A 24,180-nucleotide genomic window follows, 5' to 3' on the forward strand; every position below is an offset into this window, starting at 1 on the left:
ACATCTTCAACTTTGGCACCAACAACTGATGAAGCAACAACAACAAGTGTGTCTGACACCACAGCAACTACTGATGAAGCAACAAATGTAGCTACAACAACCACCCTTCTGACGTCAACATCTGATGCAGCAAGCACAACTATGCCTGACACCACAACTGCTGGGGATGCAACAACAACTTTGGCTTCCACAACCACACATTCAACAGCCTCCGCTGTGGCACCAACTACAACTAATGCAGCAACAAGTATGCCTGACACCACAGCAACTACTGAAGAAACAACAACTTTGGCTTCCACAAACACATCTCCGACAGCCTCAACGGCAACACCAATGACTGATGCATCAACCACAACTATACCTGACACCACAGTAACTACTGAAGAAACAACAACTTTGGCTTCCACAACCATCGCTCCAACATCCACAACTACAACAACAATGACTGATGCATCAACCACAACTATACCTGACACCACAACAGCTGGGGATGCAACAACAACTTTGGCTTCCACAACCACATCTCCAACAGCCTCTACTGTGGCATCAACGACAACTGATGGAGCAACAACAAGTATGTCTGACTCTACAACAACTACTGATGCAACAACAACAAAAACTTTGGCTTCCACAACCACCCCTTCACCATCCTCAACTGCAACAACAATGACAGATGTATCAACCGCAACTATCTCTGACACCACAACAGCTGGTGATGCAACAACAACTTTGGCTTCCACAACCGCACATCCAACATCCTCAACTACAACACCAATGACTGATGCATCAACCACAACTATCCCTGACACCACAACAGCTAGTGATGCAACAACAACTTTGGCATCGACAACTATCATCCCAACATCTTCAACTGTGGAACCAACAACTGATGAAGCAACAACAAGTGTGTCTGACACCACAATAACTACTGATGAAACAACAAATGTAGCTACAACAACCACCCTTCTAACATCAACAACTGATGCAGCAACCACAACTATCCCTGACACAACAACAGCTGGGGATGCAACAACAACTTTAGCTACCACATCCTCTTTTTCATCCTCCTCCACTGTGGTACCAATGTCAACAACAACTAATGCAGCAACAACAAGTATGCCTGACACTACAGTAACTATTGATGCAACAACTACTTTGGCTTCGACAACTATTTTTCTAACATCCTCAACTATGGCACCAGCAACAACTGATGAAACAACAACAAGTGTGTCTGACACCTCAGCAACTACTGATGAAACAACACATGTAGCTACCACAACCACCCTTTTGACATCAACGACAGCTGATGCTGCAACCACAACTATATCTGACACCACAACAGCTGGTGATGCAACAACAACTTTGGCTTCAACAACTATCATCCCAACATCTTCAACTTTGGCACCAACAACTGATGAAGCAACAACAACAAGTGCGTCTGACACCACAGCAACTACTGAAGAAACAACAACTTTGGCTTCCACAAACACATCTCCGACAGCCTCAACGGCAACACCAATGACTGATGCATCAACCACAACTATACCTGACACCACAGCAACTACTGAAGAAACAACAACTTTGGCTTCCACAACCATCCCTCCAACATCCACAACTATAACAACAATGACTGATGCATCAACCACAACTATCCCTGACACCACAACAGCTGGTGATGCAACAACAACTTTGGCTTCGACAACTATCATCCCAACATCTTCAACTGTGGAACCAACAACTGATGAAGCAACAACAAGTGTGTCTGACACCACAGCAACTACTGATGAAACAACAAATGTAGCTACAACAACCACCCTTCTGATGTCAACATCTGATGCAGCAAGCACAACTATGCCTGACACCACAACTGCTGGGGATGCAACAACAACTTTGGCTTCCACAACCACACATTCAACAGCCTCCACTGTGGCACCAACTACAACTAATGCAGCAACAAGTATGCCTGACACCACAGCAACTACTGAAGAAACAACAACTTTGGCTTCCACAAACACATCTCCGACAGCCTCAACGGCAACACCAATGACTGATGCATCAACCACAACTATACCTGACACCACAGCAACTACTGAAGAAACAACAACTTTGGCTTCCACAACCATCCCTCCAACATCCACAACTATAACAACAATGACTGATGCATCAACCACAACTATACCTGACACCACAACTGCTGGGGATGCAACAACAACTTTGGCTTCAACAACCGCCCCTCCAACATCCTCAACTACAACACCAATGACTGATGCATCAACCACAACTATCCCTGACACCACAACAGCTGGTGATGCAACAACAACTTTGGCTTCGACAACTATCATCCCAACATCTTCAACTGTGGAACCAACAACTGATGAAGCAACAACAAGTGTGTCTGACACCACAGCAACTACTGATGAAACAACAAATGTATCTACAACAACCACCCTTCTGACGTCAACATCTGGTGCAGCAAGCACAACTATGCCTGACACCACAACTGCTGGGGATGCAACAACAACTTTGGCTTCCACAACCACACATTCAACAGCCTCCGCTGTGGCACCAACTACAACTAATGCAGCAACAAGTATGCCTGACACCACAGCAACTACTGAAGAAACAACAACTTTGGCTTCCACAACCACATCTCCGACAGCCTCAACGACAACACCAATGACTGATGCATCAACCACAACTATACTTGACACCACAGCAACTACTGAAGAAACAACAACTTCGGTTTCCACAACCATCCCTCCAACATCCACAACTACAACAACAATGACTGATGCATCAACCACAACTATACCTGACACCACAACAGCTGGGGATGCAACAACAACTTTGGCTTCCACAACCACACCTCCAACAGCCTCCACTGTGGCACCAACTACAACTAATGCAGCAACAAGTATGCCTGACACCACAACAGCTGGTGATGCAACAACAACTTTGGCTTCAACAACTATCATCCCAACATCTTCAACTTTGGCACCAACAACTGATGAAGCAACAACAACAAGTGTGTCTGACACCACAGCAACTACTGATGAAACAACAAATGTAGCTACAACAACCACCCTTCTGACGTCAACATCTGATGCAGCAAGCACAACTATGCCTGACACCACAACTGCTGGGGATGCAACAACAACTTTGGCTTCCACAACCACACATTCAACAGCCTCCGCTGTGGCACCAACTACAACTAATGCAGCAACAAGTATGCCTGACACCACAGCAACTACTGAAGAAACAACAACTTTGGCTTCCACAAACACATCTCCGACAGCCTCAACGGCAACACCAATGACTGATGCATCAACCACAACTATACCTGACACCACAGTAACTACTGAAGAAACAACAACTTTGGCTTCCACAACCATCCCTCCAAAATCCACAACTACAACAACAATGACTGATGCATCAACCACAACTATACCTGACACCACAACAGCTAGGGATGCAACAACAACTTTGGCTTCCACAACCACATCTCCAACAGCCTCTACTGTGGCATCAACGACAACTGATGGAGCAACAACAAGTATGTCTGACTCTACAACAACTACTGATGCAACAACAACAAAAACTTTGGCTTCCACAACCACCCCTTCACCATCCTCAACTGCAACAACAATGACAGATGTATCAACCGCAACTATCTCTGACACCACAACAGCTGGTGATGCAACAACAACTTTGGCTTCCACAACCGCCCCTCCAACATCCTCAACTACAACACCAATGACTGATGCATCAACCACAACTATCCCTGACACCACAACAGCTGGTGATGCAACAACAACTTTGGCTTCGACAACTATCATCCCAACATCTTCAACTGTGGAACCAACAACTGATGAAGCAACAACAAGTGTGTCTGACACCACAACAACTACTGATGAAACAACAAATGTAGCTACAACAACCACCCTTCTAACATCAACAACTGATGCAGCAACCACAACTATCCCTGACACAACAACAGCTGGGGATGCAACAACAACTTTAGCTACCACATCCTCTTTTTCATCATCCTCCACTGTGGTACCAATGTCAACAACAACTAATGCAGCAACAACAAGTATGCCTGACACTACAGTAACTATTGATGCAACAACAACTTTGGCTTCGACAACTATTTTTCTAACATCCTCAACTATGGCACCAGCAACAACTGATGAAACAACAACAAGTGTGTCTGACACCTCAGCAACTACTGATGAAACAACACATGTAGCTACCACAACCACCCTTTTGACATCAACGACAGCTGATGCTGCAACCACAACTATATCTGACACCACAACAGCTGGTGATGCAACAACAACTTTGGCTTCAACAACTATCATCCCAACATCTTCAACTTTGGCACAAACAACTGATGAAGCAACAACAACAAGTGTGTCTGACACCACAGCAGCTACTGATGAAACAACAAATGTAGCTACAACAACCACCCTTCTGACGTCAACATCTGATGCAGCAAGCACAACTATGCCTGACACCACAACTGCTGGGGATGCAACAACAACTTTGGCTTCCACAACCACACATTCAACAGCCTCCACTGTGGCACCAACTACAACTAATGCAGCAACAAGTATGCCTGACACCACAGCAACTACTGAAGAAACAACAACTTTGGCTTCCACAAACACATCTCCGACAGCCTCAACGGCAACACCAATGACTGATGCATCAACCACAACTATAACTGACACCACAGCAACTACTGAAGAAACAACAACTTTGGCTTCCACAACCATCCCTCCAACATCCACAACTATAACAACAATGACTGATGCATCAACCACAACTATACCTGACACCACAACTGCTGGGGATGCAACAACAACTTTGGCTTCCACAACCGCCCATCCAACATCCTCAACTACAACACCAATGACTGATGCATCAACCACAACTATCCCTGACACCACAACAGCTGGTGATGCAACAACAACTTTGGCTTCCACAACCACATCTCCAACAGCCTCTACTCTGGCATCAACGACAACTGATGGAGCAACAACAAGTATGTCTGACTCTACAACAACTACTGATGCAACAACAACAAAAACTTTGGCTTCCACAACCACCCCTTCACCATCCTCAACTGCAACAACAATGACAGATGTATCAACCGCAACTATCTCTGACACCACAACAACTGGTGATGCAACAACAACTTTGGCTTCCACAACCGCCCCTCCAACATCCTCAACTACAACACCAATGACTGATGCATCAACCACAACTATCCCTAACACCACAACAGCTGGTGATGCAACAACAACTTTGGCTTCGACAACTATCATCCCAACATCTTCAACTGTGGAACCAACAACTGATGAAGCAACAACAACAAGTGTGTCTGACACCACAGCAACTACTGATGAAACAACAAATGTATCTACAACAACCACCCTTCTGACGTCAACATCTGGTGCAGCAAGCACAACTATGCCTGACACCACAACTGCTGGGGATGCAACAACAACTTTGGCTTCCACAACCACACATTCAACAGCCTCCGCTGTGGCACCAACTACAACTAATGCAGCAACAAGTATGCCTGACACCACAGCAACTACTGAAGAAACAACAACTTTGGCTTCCACAACCACATCTCCGACAGCCTCAACGACAACACCAATGACTGATGCATCAACCACAACTATACTTGACACCACAGCAACTACTGAAGAAACAACAACTTCGGTTTCCACAACCATCCCTCCAACATCCACAACTACAACAACAATGACTGATGCATCAACCACAACTATACCTGACACCACAACAGCTGGGGATGCAACAACAACTTTGGCTTCCACAACCACACCTCCAACAGCCTCCACTGTGGCACCAACTACAACTAATGCAGCAACAAGTATGCCTGACACCACAACAGCTGGTGATGCAACAACAACTTTGGCTTCAACAACTATCATCCCAACATCTTCAACTTTGGCACCAACAACTGATGAAGCAACAACAACAAGTGTGTCTGACACCACAGCAACTACTGATGAAACAACAAATGTAGCTACAACAACCACCCTTCTGACGTCAACATCTGATGCAGCAAGCACAACTATGCCTGACACCACAACTGCTAGGGATGCAACAACAACTTTGGCTTCCACAACCACACATTCAACAGCCTCCGCTGTGGCACCAACTACAACTAATGCAGCAACAAGTATGCCTGACACCACAGCAACTACTGAAGAAACAACAACTTTGGCTTCCACAAACACATCTCCGACAGCCTCAACGGCAACACCAATGACTGATGCATCAACCACAACTATACCTGACACCACAGTAACTACTGAAGAAACAACAACTTTGGCTTCCACAACCATCCCTCCAACATCCACAACTACAACAACAATGACTGATGCATCAACCACAACTATACCTGACACCACAACAGCTAGGGATGCAACAACAACTTTGGCTTCCACAACCACATCTCCAACAGCCTCTACTGTGGCATCAACGACAACTGATGGAGCAACAACAAGTATGTCTGACTCTACAACAACTACTGATGCAACAACAACAAAAACTTTGGCTTCCACAACCACCCCTTCACCATCCTCAACTGCAACAACAATGACAGATGTATCAACCGCAACTATCTCTGACACCACAACAGCTGGTGATGCAACAACAACTTTGGCTTCCACAACCGCCCCTCCAACATCCTCAACTACAACACCAATGACTGATGCATCAACCACAACTATCCCTGACACCACAACAGCTGGTGATGCAACAACAACTTTGGCTTCGACAACTATCATCCCAACATCTTCAACTGTGGAACCAACAACTGATGAAGCAACAACAAGTGTGTCTGACACCACAACAACTACTGATGAAACAACAAATGTAGCTACAACAACCACCCTTCTAACATCAACAACTGATGCAGCAACCACAACTATCCCTGACACAACAACAGCTGGGGATGCAACAACAACTTTAGCTACCACATCCTCTTTTTCATCATCCTCCACTGTGGTACCAATGTCAACAACAACTAATGCAGCAACAACAAGTATGCCTGACACTACAGTAACTATTGATGCAACAACAACTTTGGCTTCGACAACTATTTTTCTAACATCCTCAACTATGGCACCAGCAACAACTGATGAAACAACAACAAGTGTGTCTGACACCTCAGCAACTACTGATGAAACAACACATGTAGCTACCACAACCACCCTTTTGACATCAACGACAGCTGATGCTGCAACCACAACTATATCTGACACCACAACAGCTGGTGATGCAACAACAACTTTGGCTTCAACAACTATCATCCCAACATCTTCAACTTTGGCACAAACAACTGATGAAGCAACAACAACAAGTGTGTCTGACACCACAGCAGCTACTGATGAAACAACAAATGTAGCTACAACAACCACCCTTCTGACGTCAACATCTGATGCAGCAAGCACAACTATGCCTGACACCACAACTGCTGGGGATGCAACAACAACTTTGGCTTCCACAACCACACATTCAACAGCCTCCACTGTGGCACCAACTACAACTAATGCAGCAACAAGTATGCCTGACACCACAGCAACTACTGAAGAAACAACAACTTTGGCTTCCACAAACACATCTCCGACAGCCTCAACGGCAACACCAATGACTGATGCATCAACCACAACTATAACTGACACCACAGCAACTACTGAAGAAACAACAACTTTGGCTTCCACAACCATCCCTCCAACATCCACAACTATAACAACAATGACTGATGCATCAACCACAACTATACCTGACACCACAACTGCTGGGGATGCAACAACAACTTTGGCTTCCACAACCGCCCATCCAACATCCTCAACTACAACACCAATGACTGATGCATCAACCACAACTATCCCTGACACCACAACAGCTGGTGATGCAACAACAACTTTGGCTTCCACAACCACATCTCCAACAGCCTCTACTGTGGCATCAACGACAACTGATGGAGCAACAACAAGTATGTCTGACTCTACAACAACTACTGATGCAACAACAACAAAAACGTTGGCTTCCACAACCACCCCTTCACCATCCTCAACTGCAACAACAATGACAGATGTATCAACCGCAACTATCTCTGACACCACAACAACTGGTGATGCAACAACAACTTTGGCTTCCACAACCGCCCCTCCAACATCCTCAACTACAACACCAATGACTGATGCATCAACCACAACTATCCCTAACACCACAACAGCTGGTGATGCAACAACAACTTTGGCTTCGACAACTATCATCCCAACATCTTCAACTGTGGAACCAACAACTGATGAAGCAACAACAAGTGTGTCTGACACCACAACAACTACTGATGAAACAACAAATGTAGCTACAACAACCACCCTTCTAACATCAACAACTGATGCAGCAACCACAACTATCCCTGACACAACAACAGCTGGGGATGCAACAACAACTTTAGCTACCACATCCTCTTTTTCATCATCCTCCACTGTGGTACCAATGTCAACAACAACTAATGCAGCAACAACAAGTATGCCTGACACCACAGCAACTACTGAAGAAACAACAACTTTGGCTTCCACAACCACATCTCCGACAGCCTCAACGGCAACACCAATGACTGATGCATCAACCACAACTATACCTGACACCACAGCAACTACTGAAGAAACAATAACTTTGGCTTCCACAACCATCCCTCCAACATCCACAACTACAACAACAATGACTGATGCATCAACCACAACTATACCTGACACCACAACAGCTGGGGATGCAACAACAACTTTGGCTTCCACAACCACACCTCCAACAGCCTCCACTGTGGCACCAACTACAACTAATGCAGCAACAAGTATGCCTGACACCACAACAGCTGGTGATGCAACAACAACTTTGGCTTCAACAACTATCATCCCAACATCTTCAACTTTGGCACCAACAATTGATGAAGCAACAACAACAAGTGTGTCTGACACCACAGCAACTACTGATGAAACAACAAATGTAGCTACAACAACCACCCTTCTGACGTCAACATCTGATGCAGCAAGCACAACTATGCCTGACACCACAACTGCTGGGGATGCAACAACAACTTTGGCTTCCACAACCGCCCCTCCGACATCCTCAACTACAACACCAATGACTGATGCATCAACCACAACTATCCCTGACACCACAACAGCTGGTTATGCAACAACAACTTTGGCTTCAACAACTATCATCCCAACATCTTCAACTTTGGCACCAACAACTGATGAAGCAACAACAACAAGTGTGTCTGACACCACAGCAACTACTGATGAAGCAACAAATGTAGCTACAACAACCACCCTTCTGACGTCAACATCTGATGCAGCAAGCACAACTATGCCTGACACCACAACTGCTGGGGATGCAACAACAACTTTGGCTTCCACAACCACACATTCAACAGCCTCCGCTGTGGCACCAACTACAACTAATGCAGCAACAAGTATGCCTGACACCACAGCAACTACTGAAGAAACAACAACTTTGGCTTCCACAAACACATCTCCGACAGCCTCAACGGCAACACCAATGACTGATGCATCAACCACAACTATACCTGACACCACAGTAACTACTGAAGAAACAACAACTTTGGCTTCCACAACCATCCCTCCAACATCCACAACTACAACAACAATGACTGATGCATCAACCACAACTATACCTGACACCACAACAGCTGTGGATGCAACAACAACTTTGGCTTCCAAAACCACATCTCCAACAGCCTCTACTGTGGCATCAACGACAACTGATGGAGCAACAACAAGTATGTCTGACTCTACAACAACTACTGATGCAACAACAACAAAAACTTTGGCTTCCACAACCACCCCTTCACCATCCTCAACTGCAACAACAATGACAGATGTATCAACCGCAACTATCTCTGACACCAGAACAGCTGGTGATGCAACAACAACTTTGGCTTCCACAACCGCACATCCAACATCCTCAACTACAACACCAATGACTGATGCATCAACCACAACTATCCCTGACACCACAACAGCTGGTGATGCAACAACAACTTTGGCTTCGACAACTATCATCCCAACATCTTCAACTGTGGAACCAACAACTGATGAAGCAACAACAAGTGTGTCTGAAACCACAATAACTACTGATGAAACAACAAATGTAGCTACAACAACCACCCTTCTAACATCAACAACTGATGCAGCAACCACAACTATCCCTGACACAACAACAGCTGGGGATGCAACAACAACTTTAGCTACCACATCCTCTTTTTCATCCTCCTCCACTGTGGTACCAATGTCAACAACAACTAATGCAGCAACAACAAGTATGCCTGACACTACACTAACTATTGATGCAACAACTACTTTGGCTTCGACAACTATTTTTCTAACATCCTCAACTATGGCACCAGCAACAACTGATGAAACAACAACAAGTGTGTCTGACACCTCAGCAACTACTGATGAAACAACACATGTAGCTACCACAACCACCCTTTTGACATCAACGACAGCTGATGCTGCAACCACAACTATATCTGACACCACAACAGCTGGTGATGCAACAACAACTTTGGCTTCAACAACTATCATCCCAACATCTTCAACTTTGGCACCAACAACTGATGAAGCAACAACAACAAGTACGTCTGACACCACAGCAACTACTGATGAAACAACAAATGTAGCTACAACAACCACCCTTCTGATGTCAACATCTGATGCAGCAAGCACAACTATGCCTGACACCACAACTGCTGGGGATGCAACAACAACTTTGGCTTCCACAACCACACATTCAACAGCCTCCACTGTGGCACCAACTACAACTAATGCAGCAACAAGTATGCCTGACACCACAGCAACTACTGAAGAAACAACAACTTTGGCTTCCACAAACACATCTCCGACAGCCTCAACGGCAACACCAATGACTGATGCATCAACCACAACTATACCTGACACCACAGCAACTACTGAAGAAACAACAACTTTGGCTTCCACAACCATCCCTCCAACATCCACAACTATAACAACAATGACTGATGCATCAACCACAACTATACCTGACACCACAACTGCTGGGGATGCAACAACAACTTTGGCTTCCACAACCGCCCCTCCGATATCCTCAACTACAACACCAATGACTGATGCATCAACCACAACTATCCCTGACACCACAACAGCTGGTTATGCAACAACAACTTTGGCTTCAACAACTATCATCCCAACATCTTCAACTTTGGCACCAACAACTGATGAAGCAACAACAACAAGTGTGTCTGACACCACAGCAACTACTGATGAAACAACAAATGTAGCTACAACAACCACCCTTCTGACGTCAACATCTGGTGCAGCAAGCACAACTATGCCTGACACCACAACTGCTGGGGATGCAACAACAACTTTGGCTTCCACAACCACACATTCAACAGCCTCCGCTGTGGCACCAACTACAACTAATGCAGCAACAAGTATGCCTGACACCACAGCAACTACTGAAGAAACAACAACTTTGGCTTCCACAACCACATCTCCGACAGCCTCAATGACAACACCAATGACTGATGCATCAACCACAACTATACTTGACACCACAGCAACTACTGAAGAAACAACAACTTCGGTTTCCACAACCATCCCTCCAACATCCACAACTACAACAACAATGACTGATGCATCAACCACAACTATACCTGACACCACAACAGCTGGGGATGCAACAACAACTTTGGCTTCCACAACCACACCTCCAACAGCCTCCACTGTGGCACCAACTACAACTAATGCAGCAACAAGTATGCCTGACACCACAACAGCTGGTGATGCAACAACAACTTTGGCTTCAACAACTATCATCCCAACATCTTCAACTTTGGCACCAACAACTGATGAAGCAACAACAACAAGTGTGTCTGACACCACAGCAACTACTGATGAAACAACAAATGTAGCTACAACAACCACCCTTCTGACGTCAACATCTGATGCAGCAAGCACAACTATGCCTGACACCACAACTGCTGGGGATGCAACAACAACTTTGGCTTCCAAAACCACACATTCAACAGCCTCCGCTGTGGCACCAACTACAACTAATGCAGCAACAAGTATGCCTGACACCACAGCAACTACTGAAGAAACAACAACTTTGGCTTCCACAAACACATCTCCGACAGCCTCAACGGCAACACCAATGACTGATGCATCAACCACAACTATACCTGACACCACAGTAACTACTGAAGAAACAACAACTTTGGCTTCCACAACCATCCCTCCAACATCCACAACTACAACAACAATGACTGATGCATCAACCACAACTATACCTGACACCACAACAGCTAGGGATGCAACAACAACTTTGGCTTCCACAACCACATCTCCAACAGCCTCTACTGTGGCATCAACGACAACTGATGGAGCAACAACAAGTATGTCTGACTCTACAACAACTACTGATGCAACAACAACAAAAACTTTGGCTTCCACAACCACCCCTTCACCATCCTCAACTGCAACAACAATGACAGATGTATCAACCGCAACTATCTCTGACACCACAACAGCTGGTGATGCAACAACAACTTTGGCTTCCACAACCGCCCCTCCAACATCCTCAACTACAACACCAATGACTGATGCATCAACCACAACTATCCCTGACACCACAACAGCTGGTGATGCAACAACAACTTTGGCTTCGACAACTATCATCCCAACATCTTCAACTGTGGAACCAACAACTGATGAAGCAACAACAAGTGTGTCTGACACCACAACAACTACTGATGAAACAACAAATGTAGCTACAACAACCACCCTTCTAACATCAACAACTGATGCAGCAACCACAACTATCCCTGACACAACAACAGCTGGGGATGCAACAACAACTTTAGCTACCACATCCTCTTTTTCATCATCCTCCACTGTGGTACCAATGTCAACAACAACTAATGCAGCAACAACAAGTATGCCTGACACTACAGTAACTATTGATGCAACAACAACTTTGGCTTCGACAACTATTTTTCTAACATCCTCAACTATGGCACCAGCAACAACTGATGAAACAACAACAAGTGTGTCTGACACCTCAGCAACTACTGATGAAACAACACATGTAGCTACCACAACCACCCTTTTGACATCAACGACAGCTGATGCTGCAACCACAACTATATCTGACACCACAACAGCTGGTGATGCAACAACAACTTTGGCTTCAACAACTATCATCCCAACATCTTCAACTTTGGCACAAACAACTGATGAAGCAACAACAACAAGTGTGTCTGACACCACAGCAGCTACTGATGAAACAACAAATGTAGCTACAACAACCACCCTTCTGACGTCAACATCTGATGCAGCAAGCACAACTATGCCTGACACCACAACTGCTGGGGATGCAACAACAACTTTGGCTTCCACAACCACACATTCAACAGCCTCCACTGTGGCACCAACTACAACTAATGCAGCAACAAGTATGCCTGACACCACAGCAACTACTGAAGAAACAACAACTTTGGCTTCCACAAACACATCTCCGACAGCCTCAACGGCAACACCAATGACTGATGCATCAACCACAACCATACCTGACACCACAGGAACTACTGAAGAAACAACAACTTTGGCTTCCACAACCATCCCTCCAACATCCACAACTATAACAACAATGACTGATGCATCAACCACAACTATACCTGACACCACAACTGCTGGGGATGCAACAACAACTTTGGCTTCCACAACCGCCCATCCAACATCCTCAACTACAACACCAATGACTGATGCATCAACCACAACTATCCCTGACACCACAACAGCTGGTGATGCAACAACAACTTTGGCTTCAACAACCGCCCCTCCAACATCCTCAACTACAACACCAATGACTGATGCATCAACCACAACTATCCCTGACACCACAACAGCTGGTGATGCAACGACAACTTTGGCTTCGACAACTATCATCCCAACATCTTCAACTGTGGAACCAACAACTGATGAAGCAACAACAAGTGTGTCTGACACCACAGCAACTACTGATGAAACAACAAATGTAGCTACAACAACCACCCTTCTGACGTCAACATCTGGTGCAGCAAGCACAACTATGCCTGACACCACAACTGCTGGGGATGCAACAACAACTTTGGCTTCCACAACCACACATTCAACAGCCTCCGCTGTGGCACCAACTACAACTAATGCAGCAACAAGTATGCCTGACACCACAGGAACTACTGAAGAAACAACAACTTTGGCTTCCACAACCACATCTCCGACAGCCTCAACGACAACACCAATGACTGATGCATCAACCACAACTATACTTGACACCACAGCAACTACTGAAGAAACAACAACTTCGGTTTCCACAACCATCCCTCCAACATCCACAACTACAACAACAATGACTGATGCATCAACCACAACTATACCTGACACCACAACAGCTGGGGATGCAACAACAACTTTGGCTTCCACAACCACACCTCCAACAGCCTCCACTGTGGCACCCACTACAACTAATGCAGCAACAAGTATGCCTGACACCACAACAGCTGGTGATGCAACAACAACTTTGGCTTCAACAACTATCATCCCAACATCTTCAACTTTGGCACCAACAACTGATGAAGCAACAACAACAAGTGTGTCTGACACCACAGCAACTACTGATGAAACAACAAATGTAGCTACAACAACCACCCTTCTGACGTCAACATCTGATGCAGCAAGCACAACTATGCCTGACACCACAACTGCTGGGGATGCAACAACAACTTTGGCTTCCACAACCACACATTCAACAGCCTCCGCTGTGGCACCAACTACAACTAATGCAGCAACAAGTATGCCTGACACCACAGCAACTACTGAAGAAACAACAACTTTGGCTTCCACAAACACATCTCCGACAGCCTCAACGGCAACACCAATGACTGATGCATCAACCACAACTATACCTGACACCACAGTAACTACTGAAGAAACAACAACTTTGGCTTCCACAACCATCCCTCCAACATCCACAACTACAACAACAATGACTGATGCATCAACCACAACTATACCTGACACCACAACAGCTAGGGATGCAACAACAACTTTGGCTTCCACAACCACATCTCCAACAGCCTCTACTGTGGCATCAACGACAACTGATGGAGCAACAACAAGTATGTCTGACTCTACAACAACTACTGATGCAACAACAACAAAAACTTTGGCTTCCACAACCACCCCTTCACCATCCTCAACTGCAACAACAATGACAGATGTATCAACCGCAACTATCTCTGACACCACAACAGCTGGTGATGCAACAACAACTTTGGCTTCCACAACCGCCCCTCCAACATCCTCAACTACAACACCAATGACTGATGCATCAACCACAACTATCCCTGACACCACAACAGCTGGTGATGCAACAACAACTTTGGCTTCGACAACTATCATCCCAACATCTTCAACTGTGGAACCAACAACTGATGAAGCAACAACAAGTGTGTCTGACACCACAACAACTACTGATGAAACAACAAATGTAGCTACAACAACCACCCTTCTAACATCAACAACTGATGCAGCAACCACAACTATCCCTGACACAACAACAGCTGGGGATGCAACAACAACTTTAGCTACCACATCCTCTTTTTCATCATCCTCCACTGTGGTACCAATGTCAACAACAACTAATGCAGCAACAACAAGTATGCCTGACACTACAGTAACTATTGATGCAACAACAACTTTGGCTTCGACAACTATTTTTCTAACATCCTCAACTATGGCACCAGCAACAACTGATGAAACAACAACAAGTGTGTCTGACACCTCAGCAACTACTGATGAAACAACACATGTAGCTACCACAACCACCCTTTTGACATCAACGATAGCTGATGCTGCAACCACAACTATATCTGACACCACAACAGCTGGTGATGCAACAACAACTTTGGCTTCAACAACTATCATCCCAACATCTTCAACTTTGGCACAAACAACTGATGAAGCAACAACAACAAGTGTGTCTGACACCACAGCAGCTACTGATGAAACAACATATGTAGCTACAACAACCACCCTTCTGACGTCAACATCTGATGCAGCAAGCACAACTATGCCTGACACCACAACTGCTCGGGATGCAACAACAACTTTGGCTTCCACAACCACACATTCAACAGCCTCCACTGTGGCACCAACTACAACTAATGCAGCAACAAGTATGCCTGACACCACAGCAACTACTGAAGAAACAACAACTTTGGCTTCCACAAACACATCTCCGACAGCCTCAACGGCAACACCAATGACTGATGCATCAACCACAACTATACCTGACACCACAGCAACTACTGAAGAAACAACAACTTTGGCTTCCACAACCATCCCTCCAACATCCACAACTATAACAACAATGACTGATGCATCAACCACAACTATCCCTGACACCACAACAGCTGGTGATGCAACAACAACTTTGGCTTCAACAACTATCATCCCAACATCTTCAACTTTGGCACCAACAACTGATGAAGCAACAACAACAAGTGCGTCTGACACCACAGCAACTACTGATGAAACAACAAATGTAGCTACAACAACCACCCTTCTGATGTCAACATCTGATGCAGCAAGCACAACTATGTCTGACACCACAACAGCTGGTGATGCAACAACAACTTTGGCTTCAACAACTATCATCCCAACATCTTCAACTTTGGCACCAACAACTGATGAAGCAACAACAACAAGTGTGTCTGACACCACAGCAACTACTGAAGAAACAACAACTTTGGCTTCCACAACCACATCTCCAACAGCCTCAATGGCAACACCAATGACTGATGCATCAACCACAACTATGCCTGACAACACAGCAACTACTGAAGAAACAAAAACTTTGGCTTCCACAACCATCCCTCCAACATCCACAACTACAACAACAATGACTGATGCATTAACCACAACTATACCTGACACCACAACAGCTGGGGATGCAACAACAACTTTGGCTTCAACAACTATCATCCCAACATCTTCAACTTTGGCACCAACAACAACTGATGAAACAACAACAACAAGTGTGTCTGACACCTCAGCAACTACTGATGAAACAACACATGTAGCTACCACAACCACCCTTCTGACATCAACGACAGCTGATGCTGCAACCACAACTATATCTGACACCACAACAGCTGGTGATGCAACAACAACTTTGGCTTCAACAACTATCATCCCAACATCTTCAACTTTGGCACCAACAACTGATGAAGCAACAACAACAAGTGTGTCTGACACCACAGCAACTACTGATGAAACAACAAATGTAGCTACAACAACCACCCTTCTGACATCAACATCTTATGCAGCAAGCACAACTATGCCTGACACCACAACTGCTGGGGATGCAACAACAACTTTGGCTTCCACAACCACACATTCAACAGCCTCCACTGTGGCACCAACTACAACTAATGCAGCAACAAGTATGCCTGACACCACAGCAACTACTGAAGAAACAACAACTTTGGCTTCCACAACCATCCCTCCAACATCCACAACTACAACAACAATGACTGATGCATTAACCACAACTATACCTGACACCACAACAGCTGGGGATGCAACAACAACTTTGGCTTCAACAACTATCATCCCAACATCTTCAACTTTGGCACCAACAACAACTGATGAAACAACAACAAGTGTGTCTGACACCTCAGCAACTACTGATGAAACAACACATGTAGCTACCACAACCACCCTTCTGACATCAACGACAGCTGATGCTGCAACCACAACTATACCTGACACCACAGCAACTACTGAAGAAACAACAACTTTGGCTTCCACAACCATCCCTCCAGCATCGACAACTATAACAACAATGACTGATGCATCAACCACAACTATACCTGACACCACAACTGTTGGGGATGCAACAACAACTTTGGTTTCCACAACCGCCCATCCAACATCCTCAACTACAACACCAATGACTGATGCATCAACCACAACTATCCCTGACACCACAACAGCTGGTGATGCAACAACAACTTTGGCTTCAACAACTATCATCCCAACATCTTCAACTTTGGCACCAACAACTGATGAAGCAACAACAACAAGTGTGTCTGACACCACAGCAACTACTGATGAAACAACAAATGTAGCTACAACAACCACCCTTCTGATGTCAACATCTGATGCAGCAAGCACAACTATGCCTGACACCACAACTGCTAGGGATGCAACAACAACTTTGGCTTCCACAACCACACATTCAACAGCCTCCACTGTGGCACCAACTACAACTAATGCAGCAACAAGTATGCCTGACACCACAGCAACTACTGAAGAAACAACAACTTTGGCTTCCACAAACACATCTCCGACAGCCTCAACGGCAACACCAATGACTGATGCATCAACCACAACTATACCTGACACCACAACTGCTGGGGATGCAACAACAACTTTGGCTTCCACAACCACATCTCCAACAGCCTCTACTGTGACATCAGCGACAACTGATGGAGCAACATCCTCCACTGTGGTACCAATGTCAACAACAACTAATGCACCAACAACAAGTATGCCTGACACTACAGTAACTATTGATGCAACAACAACTTTGGCTTCGACAACTATTTTTCTAACATCCTCAACTATGGCACCAGCAACAACTGATGAAATGACAACAACAGGTGTGTCTGACACCTCAGCAACTACTGATGAAACAACACATGTAGCTGCCACAACCACCCTTCTGACATCAACGACAGCTGATGCTGCAACCACAACTATATCTGACACCACAACAGCTGGGGATGCAACAACAATTTTGGCTTCAACAACTATCATCCCAACATCTTCAACTTTGGCACCAACAACTGATGAAGCAACAACAACAAGTGTGTCTGACAACACAGCAACTACTGATGAAACAACAAATGTAGCTACAACAACCACCCTTCTGATGTCAACAACTGATGCAGCAAGCACAAGTATGCCTGACACCACAACAGCTGGGGATGCAAGAACAACTTTGGCTTCCACAACCACACATTCAACAGCCTCCACTGTGGCACCAACTACGACTAATGCAGCAACAAGTATGCCTGACACCACAGCAACTACTGAAGAAACAACAACTTTGGCTTCCACAACCACATCTCTAACAGCCTCAACGGCAACACCAATGACTGATGCATCAACCACAACTATACCTGACACCACAGCAACTACTGAAGAAACAACAATTTTGGCTTCCACAACCATCCCTCCAACATCCACAACTACAACAACAATGACTGATGCATCAACCACAACTATACCTGACACTACAACAGCTGGGGATGCAACAACAAATTTGGCTTCCACAACCACACCTCCAACAGCCTCTACTGTGGCATCAACGACAACTAATGGAGCAACAACAAGTATGTCTGACTCTACAACAACTACTGATGCAACAACAACAAAAACTTTGGCTTCCACAACCACCCCTTCACCATCCTCAACTGCAACAACAATGACAGATGTATCAACCGCAACTATCTCTGACAACACAACAGATGGTGATGCAACAACAACTTTGGCTTCCACAACCGCCCCTCCAACATCCTCAACTACAACACCAATGACTGATGCATCAACCACAACTATCCCTGACACCACAACAGCTGGTGATGCAACAACAACTTTGGCTTCGACAACTACCATCCCAACATCTTCAAGCAATGAAGCAACACCAACTATTTTTCTAACATCCTCAACTATGTCACCAGCAACAACTGATGAAACAACAAAAACAAGTGCGTCTGACACCTCAGCAACTACTGATGAAACAACACATGTAGCTACCACAAACACCCTTCTGACATCAACGACAGCTGATGCTGCAACCACAACTATATCTGACACCACAACAGCTGGTGATGCAACAACAACTTTGGCTTTGACAACTATCATCCCAACATCTTCAACTGTGGCACCAACAACTGATGAAGCGACAACAAGAAGTGTGTCTGACACCACAGCAACTACTGATGAAACAACAAATGTAGCTACAACAACCCCCCTTCTAACGTCAACAACTGATGCAGCAACCACAACTATCCCTGACACAACAACAGCTGGGGATGCAACAACAACTTTAGCTACCACATCCTCCTTTTCACCATCCTCCACTGTGGTACCAATGTCAACAACAACTAATGCACCAACAACAAGTATGCCTGACACTACAGTAACTATTGATGCAACAACAACTTTGGCTTCGACAACTATTTTTCTAACATCCTCAACTATGGCACCAGCAACAACTGATGAAATGACAACAACAGATGTGTCTGACACCTCAGCAACTACTGATGAAACAACACATGTAGCTGCCACAACCACCCTTCTGACATCAACGACAGCTGATGCTGCAACCACAACTATATCTGACACCACAACAGCTGGTGATGCAACAACAACTTTGGCTTCAACAACTATCATCCCAACATCTTCAACTTTGGCACCAACAACTGATGAAGCAACAACAAGAAGTGTGTCTGACACCACAGCAACTACTGATGAAACAACAAATGTAGCTACAACAACCACCCTTCTGACGTCAACATCTGATGCAGCAAACACAACTATGCCTGACACCACAACAGCTGGGGATGCAACAACAACTTTGGCTTCCACAACCACACATTCAACAACAGCATCCACTGTGGCACCAACTACAACTAATGCAGCAACAAGTATGCCTGACACCACAGCAACTACTGAAGAAACAACAACTTTGGCTTCCACAACCACACCTCCAACAGCCTCAACGGCAACACCCATGACTGATGCATCAACCACAACTATGCCTGACACCACAGCAACTACTGAAGAAACAAAAACTTTGGCTTCCACAACCATCCCTCCAACATCCACAACTACAACAACAATGACTGATGCATTAACCGCAACTATACCTGACACCACAACAGCTGGGGATGCAACAACAACTTTGGCTTCAACAACTATCATCCCAACATCTTCAACTTTGGCACCAACAACTGATGAAGCAACAACAACAAGTGTGTCTGACAACACAGCAACTACTGATGAAACAACAAATGTAGCTACAACAACCACCCTTCTGATGTCAACAACTGATGCAGCAAGCACAAGTATGCCTGACACCACAACAGCTGGGGATGCAAGAACAACTTTGGCTTCCACAACCACACCTTCAACAGCCTCCACTGTGGCACCAACTACGACTAATGCAGCAACAAGTATGCCTGACACCACAGCAACTACTGAAGAAACAACAACTTTGGCTTCCACAACCACATCTCTAACAGCCTCAACGGCAACACCAATGACTGATGCATCAACCACAACTATACCTGACACCACAGCAACTACTGAAGAAACAACAATTTTGGCTTCCACAACCATCCCTCCAACATCCACAACTACAACAACAATGACTGATGCATCAACCACAACTATACCTGACACTACAACAGCTGGGGATGCAACAACAACTTTGGCTTCCACAACCACACCTCCAACAGCCTCTACTGTGGCATCAACGACAACTAATGGAGCAACAACAAGTATGTCTGACTCTACAACAACTACTGATGCAACAACAACAAAAACTTTGGCTTCCACAACCACCCCTTCACCATCCTCAACTGCAACAACAATGACAGATGTATCAACCGCAACTATCTCTGACACCACAACAGCTGGTGATGCAACAACAACTTTGGCTTCCACAACCACCCCTCCAACGTCCTCCACTGTGGCACCAACTTCAATGACAGCTGGTGCAGTAACAACAAGTATGCCTGACACCAAGGCAACTACTGAAGAAACAACAACTTTGGCTTCCACAACCGCCCCTCCAACATCCTCAACTACAACACCAATGACTGATGCATCAACCACAACTATCCCTGACACCACAACAGCTAAGGATGCAACAACAACTTTAGCTACCACATCCTCTTTTTCATCATCCTCCACTGTGGTACCAATGTCAACAACAAGTAATGCAGCAACAACAAGTATGCCTGACACTACAGTAACTACTGATGCAACAGCAACTTTGGCCTCGACAACTATTTTTCTAACATCCTCAACTATGGCCCCAGCAACAACTGATGAAACAACAAAAACAAGTGCGTCTGACACCTCAGCAACTACTGATGAAACAACACATGTAGCTACCACAAACACCCTTCTGACATCAACGACAGCTGATGCTGCAACCACAACTATATCTGACACCACAACAGCTGGTGATGCAACAACAACTTTGGCTTCGACAACTATCATCCCAACATCTTCAACTTTGGCACCAACAACTGATGAAGCAACAACAACAAGTGTGTCTGACACCACAGCAACTACTGATGAAACAACAAATGTAGCTACAACAACCACCCTTCTGACGTCAACATCTTATGCAGCAAGCACAACTATGCCTGACACCACAACTGCTGGGGATGCAACAACAACTTTGGCTTCCACAACCACACATTCAACAGCCTCCACTGTGGCAACAACTACAACTAATGCAGCAACAAGTATGCCTGACACCACAGCAACTACTGAAGAAACAACAACTTTGGCTTCCACAACCATCCCTCCAACATCCACAACTACAACAACAATGACTGATGCATTAACCACAACTATACCTGACACCACAACAGCTGGGGATGCAACAACAACTTTGGCTTTAACAACTATCATCCCAACATCTTCAACTTTGGCACCAACAACAACTGATGAAACAACAACAAGTGTGTCTGACACCTCAGCAACTACTGATGAAACAACACATGTAGCTACCACAACCACCCTTCTGACATCAACGACAGCTGATGCTGCAACCACAACTATACCTGACACCACAGCAACTACTGAAGAAACAACAACTTTGGCTTCCACAACCATCCCTCCAGCATCCACAACTATAACAACAATGACTGATGCATCAACCACAACTATACCTGACACCACAACTGCTGGGGATGCAACAACAACTTTGGTTTCCACAACCGCCCATCCAACATCCTCAACTACAACACCAATGACTGATGCATCAACCACAACTATCCCTGACACCACAACAGCTGGTGATGCAACAACAACTTTGGCTTCAACAACTATCATCCCAACATCTTCAACTTTGGCACAAACAACTGATGAAGCAACAACAACAAGTGTGTCTGACACCACAGCAACTACTGATGAAACAACAAATGTAGCTACAACAACCACCCTTCTGATGTCAACATCTGATGCAGCAAGCACAACTATGCCTGACACCACAACTGCTGGGGATGCAACAACAACTTTGGCTTCCACAACCACACATTCAACAGCCTCCACTGTGGCACCAACTACAACTAATGCAGCAACAAGTATGCCTGACACCACAGCAACTACTGAAGAAACAACAACTTTGGCTTCCACAAACACATCTCCGACAGCCTCAACGGCAACACCAATGACTGATGCATCAACCACAACTATACCTGACACCACAACTGCTGGGGATGCAACAACAACTTTGGCTTCCACAACCACATCTCCAACAGTCTCTACTGTGGCATCAGCGACAACTGATGGAGCAACAACAAGTATATCTGACTCTACAACAACTACTGATGCAACAACAACAAAAACTTTGGCTTCCATAACCACCCCTTCACCATCCTCAACTGCAACAACAATGACAGATGTATCAACCGCAACTATCTCTGACAACACAACAGCTGGTGATGCAACAACAACTTTGGCTTCCACAACCGCCCCTCCAACATCCTCAACTACAACACCAATGACTGATGCATCAACCACAACTATCCCTGACACCACAACAGCTGGTGATGCAACAACAACTTTGGCTTCGACAACTACCATCCCAACATCTTCAAGCAATGAAGCAACACCAACTATTTTTCTAACATCCTCAACTATGTCACCAGCAACAACTGATGAAACAACAAAAACAAGTGCGTCTGACACCTCAGCAACTACTGATGAAACA

General features: G+C 45.2%; 1 protein-coding gene across 1 annotated transcript; it reads left to right on the forward strand.

Moving 5' to 3' along the window:
- Positions 1-666: 666 nt before the first annotated feature.
- LOC141336845 (uncharacterized) lies at positions 667-19,978 on the forward strand. Its single transcript, XM_073842574.1, has 12 exons — positions 667-712; positions 950-1,266; positions 2,386-2,472; positions 3,475-3,553; positions 4,121-4,206; positions 4,540-4,584; positions 5,095-5,185; positions 11,039-11,425; positions 11,618-11,764; positions 13,091-13,282; positions 14,351-14,463; positions 19,907-19,978. The coding sequence occupies exons 1-12, from the start codon at positions 667-669 to the stop codon at positions 19,976-19,978; spliced, it is 1,662 nt and encodes a 553-aa protein (XP_073698675.1).
- Positions 19,979-24,180: the final 4,202 nt, after the last annotated feature.

Source organism: Garra rufa, chromosome 6, assembly GCF_049309525.1.
Source record: "Garra rufa chromosome 6, GarRuf1.0, whole genome shotgun sequence".
NCBI lineage: Eukaryota > Metazoa > Chordata > Actinopteri > Cypriniformes > Cyprinidae > Garra > Garra rufa.

Bases quoted from the DNA above. Each gene is read 5' to 3' on its own strand.
- LOC141336845 (XM_073842574.1), top strand. From the start codon at position 667: ATGACAGATGTATCAACCGCAACTATCTCTGACACCACAACAGCTG. The intron at 1,267-2,385 runs GTAGCTACCACA...GATGAAGCAACA, and splicing joins CTACTGATGAAACAACACAT to ACAAGTGTGTCTGACACCAC. The intron at 11,765-13,090 runs CTATACCTGACA...ATGCAACAACAA, and splicing joins GACTGATGCATCAACCACAA to CTTTGGCTTCGACAACTATT.